General features: G+C 37.3%; 1 protein-coding gene across 19 annotated transcripts in view; it reads right to left on the bottom strand.

The window, feature by feature from the left end:
- Nucleotides 1–15,670, bottom strand: part of epb41a (erythrocyte membrane protein band 4.1a) — a 60,377-nt gene that overhangs the window by 30,757 nt on the left and 13,950 nt on the right. For 16 of the 19 annotated variants that reach the window (XM_089122596.1, XM_089122602.1, XM_039680460.2 and 13 more), the window contains exons 2-7: nucleotides 7,362–7,744; nucleotides 4,867–5,376; nucleotides 2,763–2,867; nucleotides 2,348–2,390; nucleotides 2,182–2,257; nucleotides 73–291 (exon numbers count right to left, since the gene is read on the bottom strand). In XM_089122596.1, the coding sequence (XP_088978722.1) occupies nucleotides 73–291; nucleotides 2,182–2,257; nucleotides 2,348–2,390; nucleotides 2,763–2,867; nucleotides 4,867–5,376; nucleotides 7,362–7,744 (1,336 nt within the window). Of the gene's footprint in view, nucleotides 1–72; nucleotides 292–2,181; nucleotides 2,258–2,347; nucleotides 2,391–2,762; nucleotides 2,868–4,866; nucleotides 5,377–7,361; nucleotides 7,763–15,670 lie in introns of all 19 variants that reach the window. The other 3 variants (XM_089122594.1, XM_039680461.2, XM_039680462.2) reach the window with 1 other exon arrangement.

Raw genomic sequence — 15,670 nt, 5'->3', positions numbered from 1 at the left:
TTTATCCTAAGTATTTATGTATGAAAATAAATCATAATCATCACCCCACCAACAAGAAACAGTCACGATCACCTGTATGTGCGGTGAAGCTCCATGACTTTCTCCTCAAGCTCTCTGGTCTGTCCTGGGATCAGCTGGAGCTCCTTGGCATAGTCACTGGCGTGAACCTCGGGGTCGTATTCACCCAACTCAGACTGCAGGGCGTAAGAGCCCAGCAGGGCCAGGGTCACGAAAGAGCAGGGCAGACGGCCGTTCTTTATGTCCTTCCGCAGCTGCAAACACAAGTAGTACCTGCGCAGTGCAAGTCATTTCATTTACGCTCAAAAACTCAAAGACAATGTGACATTATGTGCCAGGATATCACATCACAAGTTGGGACAAGTTTTCGTAGCAGAATGTAATACACAAGAGTCAAAAACTGGAAGCGTGACAACAACAGTAAAGTGTGCCACTGTGATTATTCAGGGTGAAAGGGGTTTTGTAATTTACAAGTGTGATAATGAAACTGGCTAGAGAACTGCATGCTCAGTTCTGTCTTAAAGGAGTAGTTCACTTTAAAAAAAAAACTTTTGCTGATAATTTACTCGCCCCCATGTCATCCAAGATGTCCACGTCTTTCTTCAGTCGAAAAGAAATTAAGGTTTTTGATGAAACCATTCCAGGATTTTCTCCATATAATGGACTTCAATGGGGTCCAAATGGTTCAAGGTCCAAAAGAGAGTTTCAGTGCAAACTGTTCAAAGGGCTTTAAACGATTCCAGACGATGAATAAGGGTCTTATCAAGTGAAACGATCACTCATTCTGTTCTGTGATGTGCATTCGTGACTCTCCTATTCAAACTCATTCATCAAAATGAACGAATCTTTTTTTGAGTTATTTGGTTCATTCAACGAATTGACTCGGAAAAAGATTTGTTCATTTTGATGAACGAGTTCGAACAGGAGAGTCACGAACGCGCATCACAGAACAGAGCAAGGTGAACATTTGTGCTTATAAAACTTAAACTTTGTTATTTATTTATTAAATGAGTGATCGTTTCGCTTGATAAGACCCTTATTCATCGTCTGGAATCGTTTAAAGCCCTTTGAACAGTTTGCACTGAAACTCTCTTTTGGACCTTGAAGTGTTTGGTTCCCATTGAAGTCCATTATATGGAGAAAATGCTGGAATGTTTTCATCAAAAACCTTCTTTTCGACTGAAGAAAGAAAGACGTGGACATCTTGAGTGACATGGGGGCGAGTAATTTATCAGCAAAAGTTTTTTTTTTAAAGTGAACTACTACTTTAAGATGAACATAAACATTTGGGAAAATAATCAAACACTTGTCAATATATTAGACAATATAATTTTCATTTAATTTCAATTATTTATTTTAGGGCAGTGCACATTTAAGGATGGGCAACAATTAATCGCGATTAATCGCATCCAAAATAAAAGTTTGTGTTTACATAATATATGTGTGTGTGGTGTGTATAATTAATTTGTATATATAAATACACACACATGCATGTATATATTTAGGAAATATGTGCATGTGTATATTTTATAGATATTTATTCACAATTAATATTATATATAAATATAAATATTTGATATATGAATAACACATTTGTCTTAAATATATACAGTACATGCATGTGTGGGTATTTATATATACAAATTAATTATACACACCACACACACATATATTATGTAAACACAAACTTTTATTTTGGATGCGATTAATCGCGATTAATTGTTGCCCATCCCTAGCAAGCAGGCTAATTTTCAACTGCAGTCCATTGGCAAGATGTTATACTGTATTTAGGCACGTTAATATAATAATAAACCTCCTGCTGTCTCTGACATTTAATGTTAAAAAAACAACACAGGAAAACAAGAGAACACTGCTCTTGACATGTTGGTGTTTTCCATGAACTCAAAATGTTTGCTTTAGGGGCGCCAGAAGTCTACCAGCAGCAAATATATTTTATTAGATCGCAGCCGATAATCGGACTAAATCGCCAAACCGATTTTATTTCTATACGGCTATAATCCTAGACATTAGGCAAAGGAAACGTTTAGGAAAGATGAGTGAATGCAAAAAGGTCAATGAAAAAGTCAAAGCGCCTGGCCAGAACTCAAGAGAGACCGTGGTGTGTCTGCACATTATATCTAGAGTAAAGAAAGTGCTGTTCACCTGGTGATGTCTTCTGAAAGCTGGGCAGGATCAGGTGGGTAGAACTTCACATTGAATGTGAAATCATAGTTGGTGCCTAGAAATATGTAAACATGATTTAAAATAGCAACAATTTTGAATTCTGATAATTATAACATACCAACGACGAGTTTGATCGGTCACTCACCTTGTACCTGCCGTCTGATCTCCTTAGTAAAGTCCAGCCATGTCTGAAAGAAAAGGGAAGCTTTAAAGGCCTTTTTACACCAAGAACGATAATTACAACAATAACTCCCTCCAAACATTCTGCATTTGAGTCATTTGCCGTTTTAAATGCTCAAGCTCTTTAAAGCTAAAGCTGTAGACATATCTATTCTCATATAATTAGATTCAGCATTAAAACTTTGAAGTTCTAGTTATCGTTCTTGGTGTGATCAGGCCTTCACTGCTATCAAAACACAAAGCAAATCTATTTTAAAATACAGTCAATCATTTGAAAAATATATATGATAGAATTAACAATTCAAAAGTTAAATTAAACTCATTTTGTCAAGAAAAAGAATAGCAGTAGGCCAAATATTAAACGAATGTGAGTGAGGTACCTTTATGGTTGGTGTCTCCCATATGGCCAGACCATAATAGTCCTTCTCTAACAGGTTCAGGTGGTCACACACCTTTGCAAACAGCTCCTGGCCTTTGGCATGTTTCTGGAGACAGAGAAATGCAGTCAAAAAACATAACAGCATAGTACTATTTTAGTGTTTTAAGTAGGGCTGTGCAAAACCTGCATCCTGTGTTTGCATAATATATTTGTGTGTGCTGTATATAATTATTTTGTATATATAAATACACACACATGCATGTATATATTTAAGAAAATGTGTTATTTATATATAAAATATTTATATAATATAGATTATGTATTTATACAGAATTTAAGCGCAAATAATTCTTAAATATATACATGCATGCATAGGTATTTATATATACAAAATAATTAAATAAAGCACACACAAATATATTATGTAAACACAGACTTTTATTTTGGATGCGATTAATCGCAATTAATTTTTGCACAGCCCTAGTTTTAAGCAGACTTATGTTTTTAAAGCAAAATAATTTTTGTATGGGACTACTAAAAGTTAAGACATTTTTACAAGATTAATAGTTCAAATGCAAAGAAAGGAGGTCATGTGACAGGAATGTAGCACAAACGTTGTTGAATTATGCTGACTGTTTCACTAGCTATTATTGAACCATATAATGTGTGTTCTACATAAATAGCTGTCTTTGTAAGTTTGTATCCACCTTATTTTTCAATGCCAGAAGTAACCTATTTTCTTTGAATGAGTGGACTGGAGACTCAACAAAAAATTGGAAGAATAACATAATGCTGTGAATGGTAAAGTGTTTTTATGATTACGATAATAATTTAAATAATATGATACAAGTAGGGGAGCGTGGGGCTAGTTGTATTGTAACACACTTGTTTTAAATACTTACACACATGCTAGCATGACGAAACTTGGTGTATTTACTAGTTGCCATTTCAACACTATATAGAGAAAAATCTGTGTAAGATATCACTGAACATATATAACTGATTTCTTACTTAAGTTAATTTTTCATCTCTATTTTTTGTGTTTATTTAAAATTAGACAAATCTGATATTATTTTAATCTCCAATCAGTTGTTTAACAGTTGATAGAGTTATTTAACGCTATAGTTCTAGGGTTTAAACCCCGGTTTTGCAGGCGGGGCATGTTGTCACAGTGCGTTACAATGTGCCCCCTATTAGAAATATGCTATTATATTCTATACTTTAATAGATTCTATTGAGAAAACATGAGAAATACATGTAAATAAAGAGTGAGAGTCAATGTTCAGAAATTATTAATAATTATTTTGTTTTGAACTATGTGTTTTCCGGTGTGTTTGTGTTGTCAAACTCAAAAATTAGTTTATTTTTAATTATTAAAAAAATGCCATTATTTTATATGAAAAAGTTAATAATTGTATTTTATTAAGAAAATATTTTGATTTGACTTGTATATTTTTTTGATTAGACCAGATAGCATTTTAAGCTGTCATATGATGATGTCACAATGTACCCCACCTATGGGGCATGTTGTCACATTTCACTTCCATTCTTTCAGGGTAAATCAAGAAAAAAGTATACACCGTATTAATAAAACAAAACCACATAATAGTTCTAGACATGTGGGAAATTAATGTGGGGGGAAAAAAAATACTCTAAACCCTAAGTAGATTTACACAAATTAACAAAGTCAAAAAGTGTTACGTTAATTGTGCCCCGCTCTCCCCTATCAAGCAGCATAACACATTTTTGTTACAGCTAAAATAACTGGAAGCACTTCAAGTTACATCATTAAAATAACAAGGTAGGTTCGATTCTGATAGACTCTTGTGTGGGTCGTGAAATCGAATCGTTAGCTACACGTTAACTTCAGAAATAGCTGTGAATGTAAAGTGAAACTTTCAGGTTCTAATAAGGATGAACGCGAGTCGGTTTTTAAGAGCCGCGCAGTGTCACATCAGCAGAAACAGTCTCTTGGTAGTCTGAGAGTCAATTAGCATAGGAAGTAAAAGCCCTTGAGCAATGCTTGAGTTTCTCTCCCGGGACGAGACAATGATACGATGAGCAACAGAAGCGGTGGTTGTGTGCTTTGTGTGTGTATCGCTTACTTCCAGTTCACACTCAAAGAGGGTATCATCCAGCAACTGGACTTTGCAGTGCATGATCCTGGGGCGGCGAGATGCTTTCTGCTTCTTCCCCTCCTCCCCCTCTTCCTCTTCCTCCTCCACTGCGTTCTCCTCCTCCTCTTCCTCCTCCTCTTTCTCTTCCTCTTTTTCTCGTTCCTCCTTTAGTTTAGTTTCTGACGCACCTGCGTCCTCCGGCCTTGGCTCTTCCTCCACTTTCTCTTTTTCCTTCTCACACTCCTTGTCTTTCTCTCCCTCCTCTCCTTTGGCCTTGTCCTCATTTTTCTTCTCCTTCTTCTCTTTTTTCTCCTTCTCTTTCTTCTCTGGCTTCTCCTTCTTCTCTTTCTCCTTCTTCTCCTTCTTCTCTGGCTTCTCCTTGTCTGCTTTCTCCTTCTTTTCCTTCTTGACCTTCTTCTCCTTTTTCTCCCCCTTCTCCCCCTTTTCTCCTTTGCCTGACTCCAGCTCGGCGTTGTCCTTCAGATCTGCTACGATTTGCTTGAGGAAGACAGAATTAAACATGTTAAAAAATACAATCAACAATGTCTAGAGTCAGCTTTCATACACAATGATTCTTTTAGTTGTTCCAAGGATAGTATTTAACCTCCCTCTCCATTCAAGAAATGGCCCAACATTTAAACAATAAACAAACTTGTTTTCAAGGAAAGATTTTTTTTGTGGAAACAAACTAAACCTTTCCCCCCCCCCCAAATCTCAATATGATGCAATTAACAAGTGATGCTTAAAAGCTACTTAAAGCAACCCTCTGATGGTCCTTGGTCACTTGTTTTGACCGAATAATTTTCTGTTTTGAATTATTAAAAATCACAGCTTCGTCGGAAGGTTATGATACTTGGTGACTTTTTTGACATTTGGTATGTGAATACAAAAAAAAATTGAGGTCATGATCCGAGCATGCTAAGTGGTCATAAAAAAATTAGTAACGATTTTGGTCTTCGGTCTAAAATGACCGACCCATAGGAAATGAATGGGAAATTTACAAAAAAACACAATTTGTACAATCTACAAATCGGCCACGATTCTTAAAATAAGTATACCGCAGTAAAGGGGTGACACTCTACAACATCAAGGGTGCAAAAAAATGTACACGCTCACATACAAACACACTTTTATACACATACACACCAATAAATTCAGACTACAAAAAATCTGTTTTGAATTTTTACAAATCACAGCTTCATCTGAAGGTTACGAAACTTGGTGACATTTCTGGTATTAGGGATGCGAACACACAAAAAAATTGAGGTCATGATCCGAGCATGCTAAGTGGTCGTAAAGAAATTAGTCACGATTTTGGTCTTTGGTCAAAAATGACCGCCATAGGAAATGAATGGGAAATTGAGAAAAACACAAAAATTCACAATTTTTTTATTTATTTATTTATTTTTTACAATTTTTTAATAAGAAATAGTTTTTGAGATTGTTTCAATTATATATTCAAATCCACCAAAAAAAAAAATGTGTTCATAAACAGCTGGGGAATTCACATGCCTCTCCATAGAGAGCTGTACATGCCATCTAGTGGTTACACCATGATTGATTCTACGCCTTTTCTCTACACTGTAACCAGATGGTGCTAATTTTCTTCAAAAGAAATTTTTTTTTCTGACAGCCTAGACTCTATATTAAACAAAAGTACTGCATTAATAATTATTTTTTTAAATAATATAGATATATATAGAAAAATATATATATTTCCATTGAAAAAATAGACTATAAATATTGCATAAATATTAATAAATTCAATCAAAGTGTCTCAAAATACAAAATTGAAAAGAATAAATATTATAGAACAAAAATAAATTGCATTGGTTTTACTGGGATGGAAGAAGTTTCATTTTTAGGACATGACTCATAAAGGAAGACCATCAGAGGGTTAATCAGTAAAATCTTCGTAACATCACCACACGTGGTTTAATGTCTCTATGCAAGCGAAAAGAGAGCAGAATAAATAATAAAAAGCTAGCGAGGCATGTTGACAGCAGGCCTCTCAGAAAGCTTTTAGTGCCGCTGGAACAGATGAGAGCTGCACACAGAAGGTTTTAACATGCAACCTTTGACCCTAAACGTGTGAATGTCAGATGTGTGAAGCTCCACAGTCCAGTTAGCCTTTGGACAGACATCGCTTTCTACACGTGAACAGTTTGAACATCCGGTTATCACCCTGAGGTCATATCTGACATGTTGTTAAACACACACACACACACACCAGTAGGATAAGTGTTACTTGTACTTTTTGCTAAAAAAATCTGGTTTCACAGACAGGGATGCATTTCCCGAAAGCATCGTATAACAGGCCAAGGAGAGAGGATTAAAGCGTGTTTCGTCCATTTTTATTTTATTTTTTAAATATTCATTTATCGGCCATTATAACTGCCGATACCGATATTATGGAAAATGCCTAATATCGGCCGATAATATCGGTCTGGCTCTAATATATACTGTATATTTCTTTCTCTCACCTGGTTTTCAGCACTGCTGACCGAGTGCTGGTCTAGAGCAACATCGCCCTCTATACGCAGTTCTGGCTCAGGGTCCGCTATGGGGGCTTTGGGTTCCTCCTGGCTATCCTTCTCTCTGGCCCTCTCCGTCTCAACCCCCTCGCCCTCGGAGCACTGCGAGCGGCGCTTCAGGAAGGAGGAGAAGAGGCGGGAGAGGCCGCGGCCAGCGGAGGTGCGCTGTCGCGGCTTTAGCTGCTGTTCCTCCTCCGAGCCCCCGGGGGGCGCCGAGGTGCCGGAGGGACTCTCCTGAGCTGTATCAGTGGGGCCTGGCTCCTGTGCGGTGGGGTCCTCTTCTTCCTGCTGCTGCTCAACCACCTGTTTCTTCTGAACGCTCTCCGCCTCGTCTGTCGTCATGGCAGTCACTGGAGGAAGAAAACGTTCACTTTAAGTTACGTGTCGAATTTATAACATTTTCTAATTGCTGACTGCATGCAAATTCAAGTAATATTCATCTTAAATATAATGAGATTAAGATTGGAGAGTGAAAATTAGGGCTGGGTAATAAATATCGATTTCTCGATATTAATCGATTCTCATTTTTACGAACCGATATCAATTCTTAAATCTCAAGAATCGATTAGTCATCCTGTTTAGTCATCCTGCGTGTATCCCTCTCTGCTGTAGTATTGCATTGAAGTTTGGATCTTTTTTGGGTCTGAATTTGAAATTTGGGTTTAACCACATTACAAAAAAGGCAGTTTTGCTGACATTAATAGTGATAACAATGAATAGAGCACAGCACACAGACAAGTAAATAAACACAGACTCAAATAGCTTCCTATTGAGTCATTTTGTCCACACGCATTCACACAACACAGGTCTGCCGTTCAGTCATTCTTTCCCATTCATTAGCAAAATAATTGCAAAGCCTCATTATGAGGGTTCAAGTTTAAGCACAAGCTGTCTCTTGAGGACAGACAGCAAACACAGTGGACTAAAGAAGACAGTCCCATTCATGCAGAATGGCTGTATGTGTAAACTAAGATGCATTTAACCTCCCTTTTACAGCAGATATCTTTCATTTACTTTATTCTCAAGAAATCAACATAAAAATAAGGTCAAGGAACTTTAACTAAATGTGTTGAGGTTTGTGTTTGTGTGTGTGTGTTCCCTCAGTCTCATTAATAGAGAAATACTGACTAAATACTCCTTATTAAGAGAGTGCAGGTGTCTGTGATTCCCAAATGCAAATTGTTGCACCTCCCATCCTGAAATAAACCCATACAGGAAGTGAACTTCTGAACTTCTCGTTTTATCTACTTAAAGCCATCAACAACTTATCTACAGACACCCACCACCTGCTCAACTAGGACTGAACCATCCAGCTGCACAAATGCAAGAATTAAAGGGATAGTTGACTTTGAAATTAATGTTTGATATGTTTTATCTTACCTCAAGGGCATCCAAGATGTAGGTGTCTTTGTTTCCACAGTATTTTCAATTTTGATATTTTTACGTCAAACCGTTCTTGTCTGTCAGTCATATAATGGAGGTCTATGGTCACCACCTCAAAGAGCATGCACAGAGAAGTCCAGATTAAACATGATTTAATGACTCGTAAATGTAAGTGATGGCCTAAGACACGAAACGAGCGGTTTGTGTGAGAAAACCAACAGTATTTATGTCGTTTTTACCTCTTGTTAACAGCCGTCGAACTGATCTGAATCAGATGTTCAACTGAACCGAACGGAAGTTTTACCTTTCACTAAACGCATTTAGATACGGGAAATCGCAATGGAAGACGTTTTCGGTATATCTAAATATGTTTAGTGAAAGGTAAAACTTCCGAAATCTCCGTGTAAACAATGCGTGACGTAGACGACGCGCAAGAGATCACTTCCGGCGTAACGTCTGGAGACGGTTCAGTTCGGTTCAGTTGGACATCTGATTCAGATCAGTTCGACGGCTGTTAACAAGAGGTAAAAACGATATAAATACTGTTTGTTTTCTCACACAAACCGCTCGTTTCATGTCTTAGGCCATCAATGTGTACTTACATTTACCAGTCATTAAATCAGGTTTGATTTGGACTTCTCTGTGCTGCTCTTTGAGAACAGTTTGACCGAAAAATGTCAAAATTGAAAATACTGCTGAAACAAAGACACCTACATCTTGGATGCCCTTGAGGTAAGATAAAACATATCAAAAATTAATTTCAAAGTGAACTATCCCTTTAAATAAATGCTTTACTACAAAGAGTGTGTCTTGCAGTGGGCCAACTGATGACACACAGAGTACAGTAACCTGCGCACAAATCTATTACTATAACAATTCTATTACTGTTTTATGGATTTTTTCCAACAAGTATGAGATTTCGGTTGCAGCCTGTGTGTAACTAATTATAATAGGGGTGGGTATAATAGGGCTAATAAATAGCAATAGGGTGTGTCTGTCAGTTGAATGTGTGTTGCAACGCTCCACATCGGGTGCTTGCAGTGTAAATAAATAACTTTTTGTTATGCGTTTGAGACCTGCAGGTGCTGCAGAGCCCATTTTACAACCTATGAGGTATAATTGTACAGAAGCATGGCCTGAAGGAACAGGTGAGCAGGATCTGTGGATGTCTGGAAGCTTCCAGTGACATAACCGCAAACAAACACAACTCGCTCGTTTTCCCGCAGGCCGTCCAATATCTCCCCCCAAATCAACGTCATCCTTTCTACAGGCCCTGTCACACCCCTAATATCCTGTTCACTGCCAATATGAGGCCTGTCTACATGCATTTGTGTTACAATGCTTTTATACGGCCGCTATTAATGTGCGGGGTGGAGGAAGGATGGGCCGTGGGCGTGACGGCATAGATTTACTGAGACAACAATGACAGAAACAAACACTCAGAGACGCATTAGACACGCTGAAGTCTCTCTGAACATCAGACAACAACACCGACGCTGAGTTTATCAGGAGCGAAAGAAGAAAAAAAAAATCAGGAAAAGAAAAGGCAAAGTTCAAATATATTTAAATAAATATTTGATCAAATAATTAATGTTAAAAATACTCCATTATACAAACTCTCTCTCTCTCTATCTCTTTTGTTTGGATGCTTTGCCCACGAACACCACTGCACTGATACTAATCCATTCTTTAACATTCTCTCCCCCTCCCCCTCACACACACACACACACACACACATGTCTTATGGGGACTTTCCATAATGATGTTTATTTATACTGTACAAATTGTATATTATATGATCCCATAGCCAGAAGACTTTTCAATTTTCAAAAAGCATCATTCTGTGTGACTTATAAGCTGTTTTCTCATGGGGACCAAAAAAAAGGGCATTTTTATGTCATAATGTAAACACACACACACACACTTATCCATCTTCTGCTGCATCTGCCATCCATCAACACACCACACAGCTCTCTTATGCAAATAACATCACTCATAAAATACCCATGTGAACCAAAACACACTTCTATCCCATTATTGCTATTGGACACACACAACTTGATCTAGTTATAGCTCTCAAAATTATCCACACACATCACCGTATTACGGTGGCCGAGAGGTGCAAAACAAATCACAATTATAAAAACAAAACAACAAGTCAGAAAACACAACGACAATTAAGAAAACAAAATAACAATTCAGAAAACACAACAACAAATCTGAAAACAAATTAACAAATCAGAAAACACAAAAACAAATCTGAAAACAAATTAACAAGTCAGAAAACACAACGACAAATCTGAAAACAAATTAACAAGTCAGAAAACACAACGACAAGTCAGACAAAACGGAAAAGGTAGGTATATGTGGCGAATGGAATACTGATCGCTGATTGGACGAGACATCTGTCAATCAAGACATACAGGCAGAAGAAAGATCGATTCGCGTGTGCATGTGTAAATATTAGCTGTATCGTCTAGGCTAGGGCTATTCAATGCAGATACGCACTGTGTGTGTACCACGAGCGCTCCTACTGACCTGAGAAAAACGTTTTCAGTCCGAATATTTCAGCAGTTAATATGTGTGTCCCGTATTTCTGTCGACTGAACCAGCGATATTAATCATTCGTTGGTTCGATTCCTATCTCCTTTTCACGAATTGGCCAAACGCGCGTGCATAACAGTAGGAAACGATTCGGATTCGTTCGGACCGTTCTGTCACTGAATCATCTGAAGCGGTTTCTCGGTCAGTAAGAAAAAATAGAGAACAAAATAGCGCTGGTTTCAGTTTCACTAGTTTACTTTGAACTAGGCAGCGCGGTCCAGTGGATAACCGAACGCAAGCTTAAAGGAGTTGCGTTTACTAATAGTGGTAGGAAGATTTTAATTTGAAAAGTTTTGTCCTCCATAATATCACTAAATTAGCCGGCTAAATAGACAGCTAATATTTACACATGCGAATCAATCTTTCTTCTGCCGCAGGCGCAGTCTGCTGTACTTTCTGTATGTCTTGATTGACAGATGTCTCTTCCAATCAGCGATCAGTATTCCATTCGCCACATATACCTACCTTTTCCGTTTTGTCTGACTTGTCGTTGTGTTTTCTGACTTGTTAATTTGTTTTCAGATTTGTTTTTGTGTTTTCTGATTTGTTAATTTGTTTTCAGATTTGTTGTTGTGTTTTCTGAATTGTTATTTTGTTTTCTGAATTGTCGTTGTGTTTTCTGACTTGTTTTTTTGTTTTCATATTTGTGATTTGTTTTGCACCTCTCGGCCACCGTAGATCATCCTTAAAATCAACACCTGTCCACGCACAACATCATCCCTAAACACACAGGTACATACACACACCATCATCCTCTTATGCATAGTGGAGAAACACACACACACACTCATTCAATTATAATATCTCACAACAACACTGACAGTGTATTGCAGATCACTGCACTCAAATCATCATCCCAGATCCCACACAGTAAAAATAGTTATTAAATAAAGATTATTATAGTACGTTTTACAAGAAAAAAAATGTTTAATTCAATATGCTATTTTCTGTTTCCTTGTAATTATTTCTTATCTCTAACTCAAAAATGTTTCTACACAAAATGCAGAAGGAAACACAAACATCTGCAGCCATCATCCTTATCTTTCACACACACACAAATCAGATGGTGCAGCGGTGACAGATGGTGTGTGTGGGGTGTTTTGGCCTCTTCCTTCACCTCTGACCTGACCAACAACCTCCTCTATAGAGGAATACACACACTTATTGACTCAAATCAATCCTCATCATCATCACTAGGGATGCACCGAAATGAAAATTCTTGGCCGAAACCGAAAACCGAAAAAGAGGAAACCAAGGCCGAAAACCGAAAACCGAAACACCGAAAGAAATTATGCCAATTATTAGTATCATTGTATTTATGGCTATGACTGTGCAAACTTTACTCAAATCAAGGCATTGCAATTGCATAAATTAATATAACATTTTCAAAGAATAAATCAATTACAAATTATGCAAATATATATTTAGCACAATGCACAGTATAAAATAAAATTCAAACTAAAATGTTTAACTTGACCCCACTCATGTGTGCACTAAATAATAATCTACTGGCCTGCAGAAAGGTTTTAAAATGAAATGTTCTCTCAAAAACAAAGCCAACCGCAAACTTCTCATCACTAGCACCCAGTTTGCAGGTCTAAATTAGTTACATTTTAAAAAATGTAGCACACAATAGCATAAAAAGCCTTTTTAAATGAACAATGGTCCATGTTTAATACAAATGTACATGAAACTTAATGAAACATTTTTAGTGAATGTAGAAAATATTTAAGAGAGCATTAATTTAGTTCTATACATGTTCCCATATACATATTTTTTTTTTGTAATGTCACAAGTAATAATCTCAGGGTTTACTGGGTTTTACTTTACATGATTATTTTTGTATTGGTGGTGGAATACTAAAAAATAAACATTGTCATGTATTTATCTGTCTTCTTCTCGCCGATTCCTGATGGTTAGAGGACAGTTACTTGAGTCGTCCCTGTCGTTTCAAGGAATAGTAACAGTTACAACGGAGAGCGCGTCAAGTATAAACGCCTCGACCGTTTGGAGCGGTGCACGCGCTGTTTGTGGAGACTCGCGCTCCCTTGTTTACTTTCGCCTGCCTCCGCAGCGCGAGTCTAATTTATAATTTTTAATTGTTTCCTGCTCTAAACAATGCGTGCCGCCATGACGACGACTCCGGTTCCGAGCGGGTCAAGAGCGGTGCGCGCGCTGTCTGTGGAGACTCGCGCTGCCTTGTTTATACTTTCGCCTGCCTCCGCAGCGCGTGTCTCCACAGACAGCGCGCGCACCGCTCTTGACCCGCTCGGAACCGGAGTGGTCGTCATGGCGGCACGCATTGTTTATAGGTGGATAAACAAGGTTTCCGTCTCATCGCGGGTTCAGATACACTGAAATACGTCCACACCGCAGACATGTTGCTTCAGACAAGCACGTGCAGGTCGCGGTTTCTGTTTGCGTCATCACAACATTTCGGCCGTATTATTTCGGTGATAAAAGTCTTTCGGCCGAAAACCGAAAATGCACTTTTGGGCCATTTTCGGCCGAAAATTTTCGGCGGCCGAATATTCGGTGCATCCCTAATCATCACTCACAAACACCAAATATCAGATTTCATTTGACACATCATGACTGGTTATCTCAACACATTTATCTTCACGCTAGGGCCGGGTTGGGCTCTATTATAGCTAAAATACTTCAATATCCTTCAACCGTTTGATGATATTCAATAACTATCACAGAGACAGTAATCGAGTAAGCACAGTTACAGATTTCGATAAATGTTAATAATCCCAAAACTGCTAAATATTGGCAGAATTATCAGTCTCAGTCTGTATATCGGCCTCAGACCAAAAAGCAATAACAACTTTAAATAATCACCAAACAGTGTGGATATTTATTAGAGCCAGACCGATATATCGGCCGATATTAGGCATTTTCCATAATATCGGTATCGGCAGTTATAATGGCCGATAATTGAATATTCAAAAAATAAAATAAAAATGGACAAAACACGCTTTAATCATCTCTCCTAGGCCTGTTATATTGAAAATGTATGTTTTTACAATTTGCAGTATGATGTTATCTATTGATTAAATTATGGCTCATCATAGACTGGCTTATGGGTTATCACAGTGGAAGACCGCTAGCGTTAACATTAATGAGCTTGGAAACCACGATGAACTTTTTCTGCCTAAATAAAGTAATGATTACCGTATTTATAACTCGCATATCTCTAGTTACAGTCCCTGCATTGTAAAATGTAAGTTATACTTGCGAGGAGTGAACATTTAGACAGAGAGAAAAAGTATCAAACGCATCTTGTGCAGAAAAGTTAGCTTTTCTATTACACGTGTGTGAAATCCAACAATATTTAATAATAAAAAAAAATATCGGCCGATATATCGGATTTTAAAACCCAAAAATATTTGTATCGGTATCGGCCTTCAAAACCCTTTATCGGTCGGGCTCTAATATTTATAGTGTAGCATCACTGTAATTCATTAAAGCAGAACAACATTAAACTTCTAGATTATACTCACTTTTATTTACATTTTACCATTCCAGCAAACACAGATCTGTCTTTCAAAAACACACATTACAGTTTCATAGAAATGAGAATAACGCCGACTCAAGCAGCTGACTGATGCTGAGTCAATAATAAGTATATATGTGTCAACAAGCTTGGCCCCCCATAAGTTTGGAATCGTATCGCACCAAAAAACTGGGTCCAATGTGCAGTTTTTCCTGATAAAGAGAGTAATTTATTGAGCCATAACCTTTTAATCTCTGCGAAGAAGAAATTGCTCGACGACCAATGCAGAAAACCAAAATCACATGAAGAGGCTGCGAGTATTAGTGATGGTCCTTCATGGATAATTTAACACTCTGTTGAATGCAATCAGGGGACTGTCTAATAAAACCATCAACTCTCATTAGATAACCGTGTGTGTTCCTAAATGTATGCTACGCCACAGCTTTTAAGAGACAGGTTTTATATATATTCAGTATTATCAATATTAAAAATCTCCATGTTACTAGAGTAACTCTCTAGTACTCTTTGGTCAATTTTATGTGTTTTTATTTTATTTATTTTTTTAGTTTTTCATCTAGTGAAATCTTTTGGTACTGTGGCCAAACTAAATCTTTCTGAAGTTATTTTTTATTGGAGATAACTATCAAGCTCAAATACACAGCTTGTTTTTTTTCTTGTAGTTTTATAGTAAAATGTGTTTTTGAAAATATACATTTCATATAAAAATTTTAAATAGTAGCTATTTTTGTGTATTTTTCATAACAATAAATTG

This window comes from Pimephales promelas, chromosome 18 (genome assembly GCF_988280905.1).
Source record: "Pimephales promelas chromosome 18, fPimPro1.hap1.1, whole genome shotgun sequence".
Lineage (NCBI taxonomy): Eukaryota > Metazoa > Chordata > Actinopteri > Cypriniformes > Leuciscidae > Pimephales > Pimephales promelas.
The sequence above is the reverse complement of the archived record's forward strand: the minus strand, read 5'-3'. Positions and strand labels throughout refer to the sequence as shown.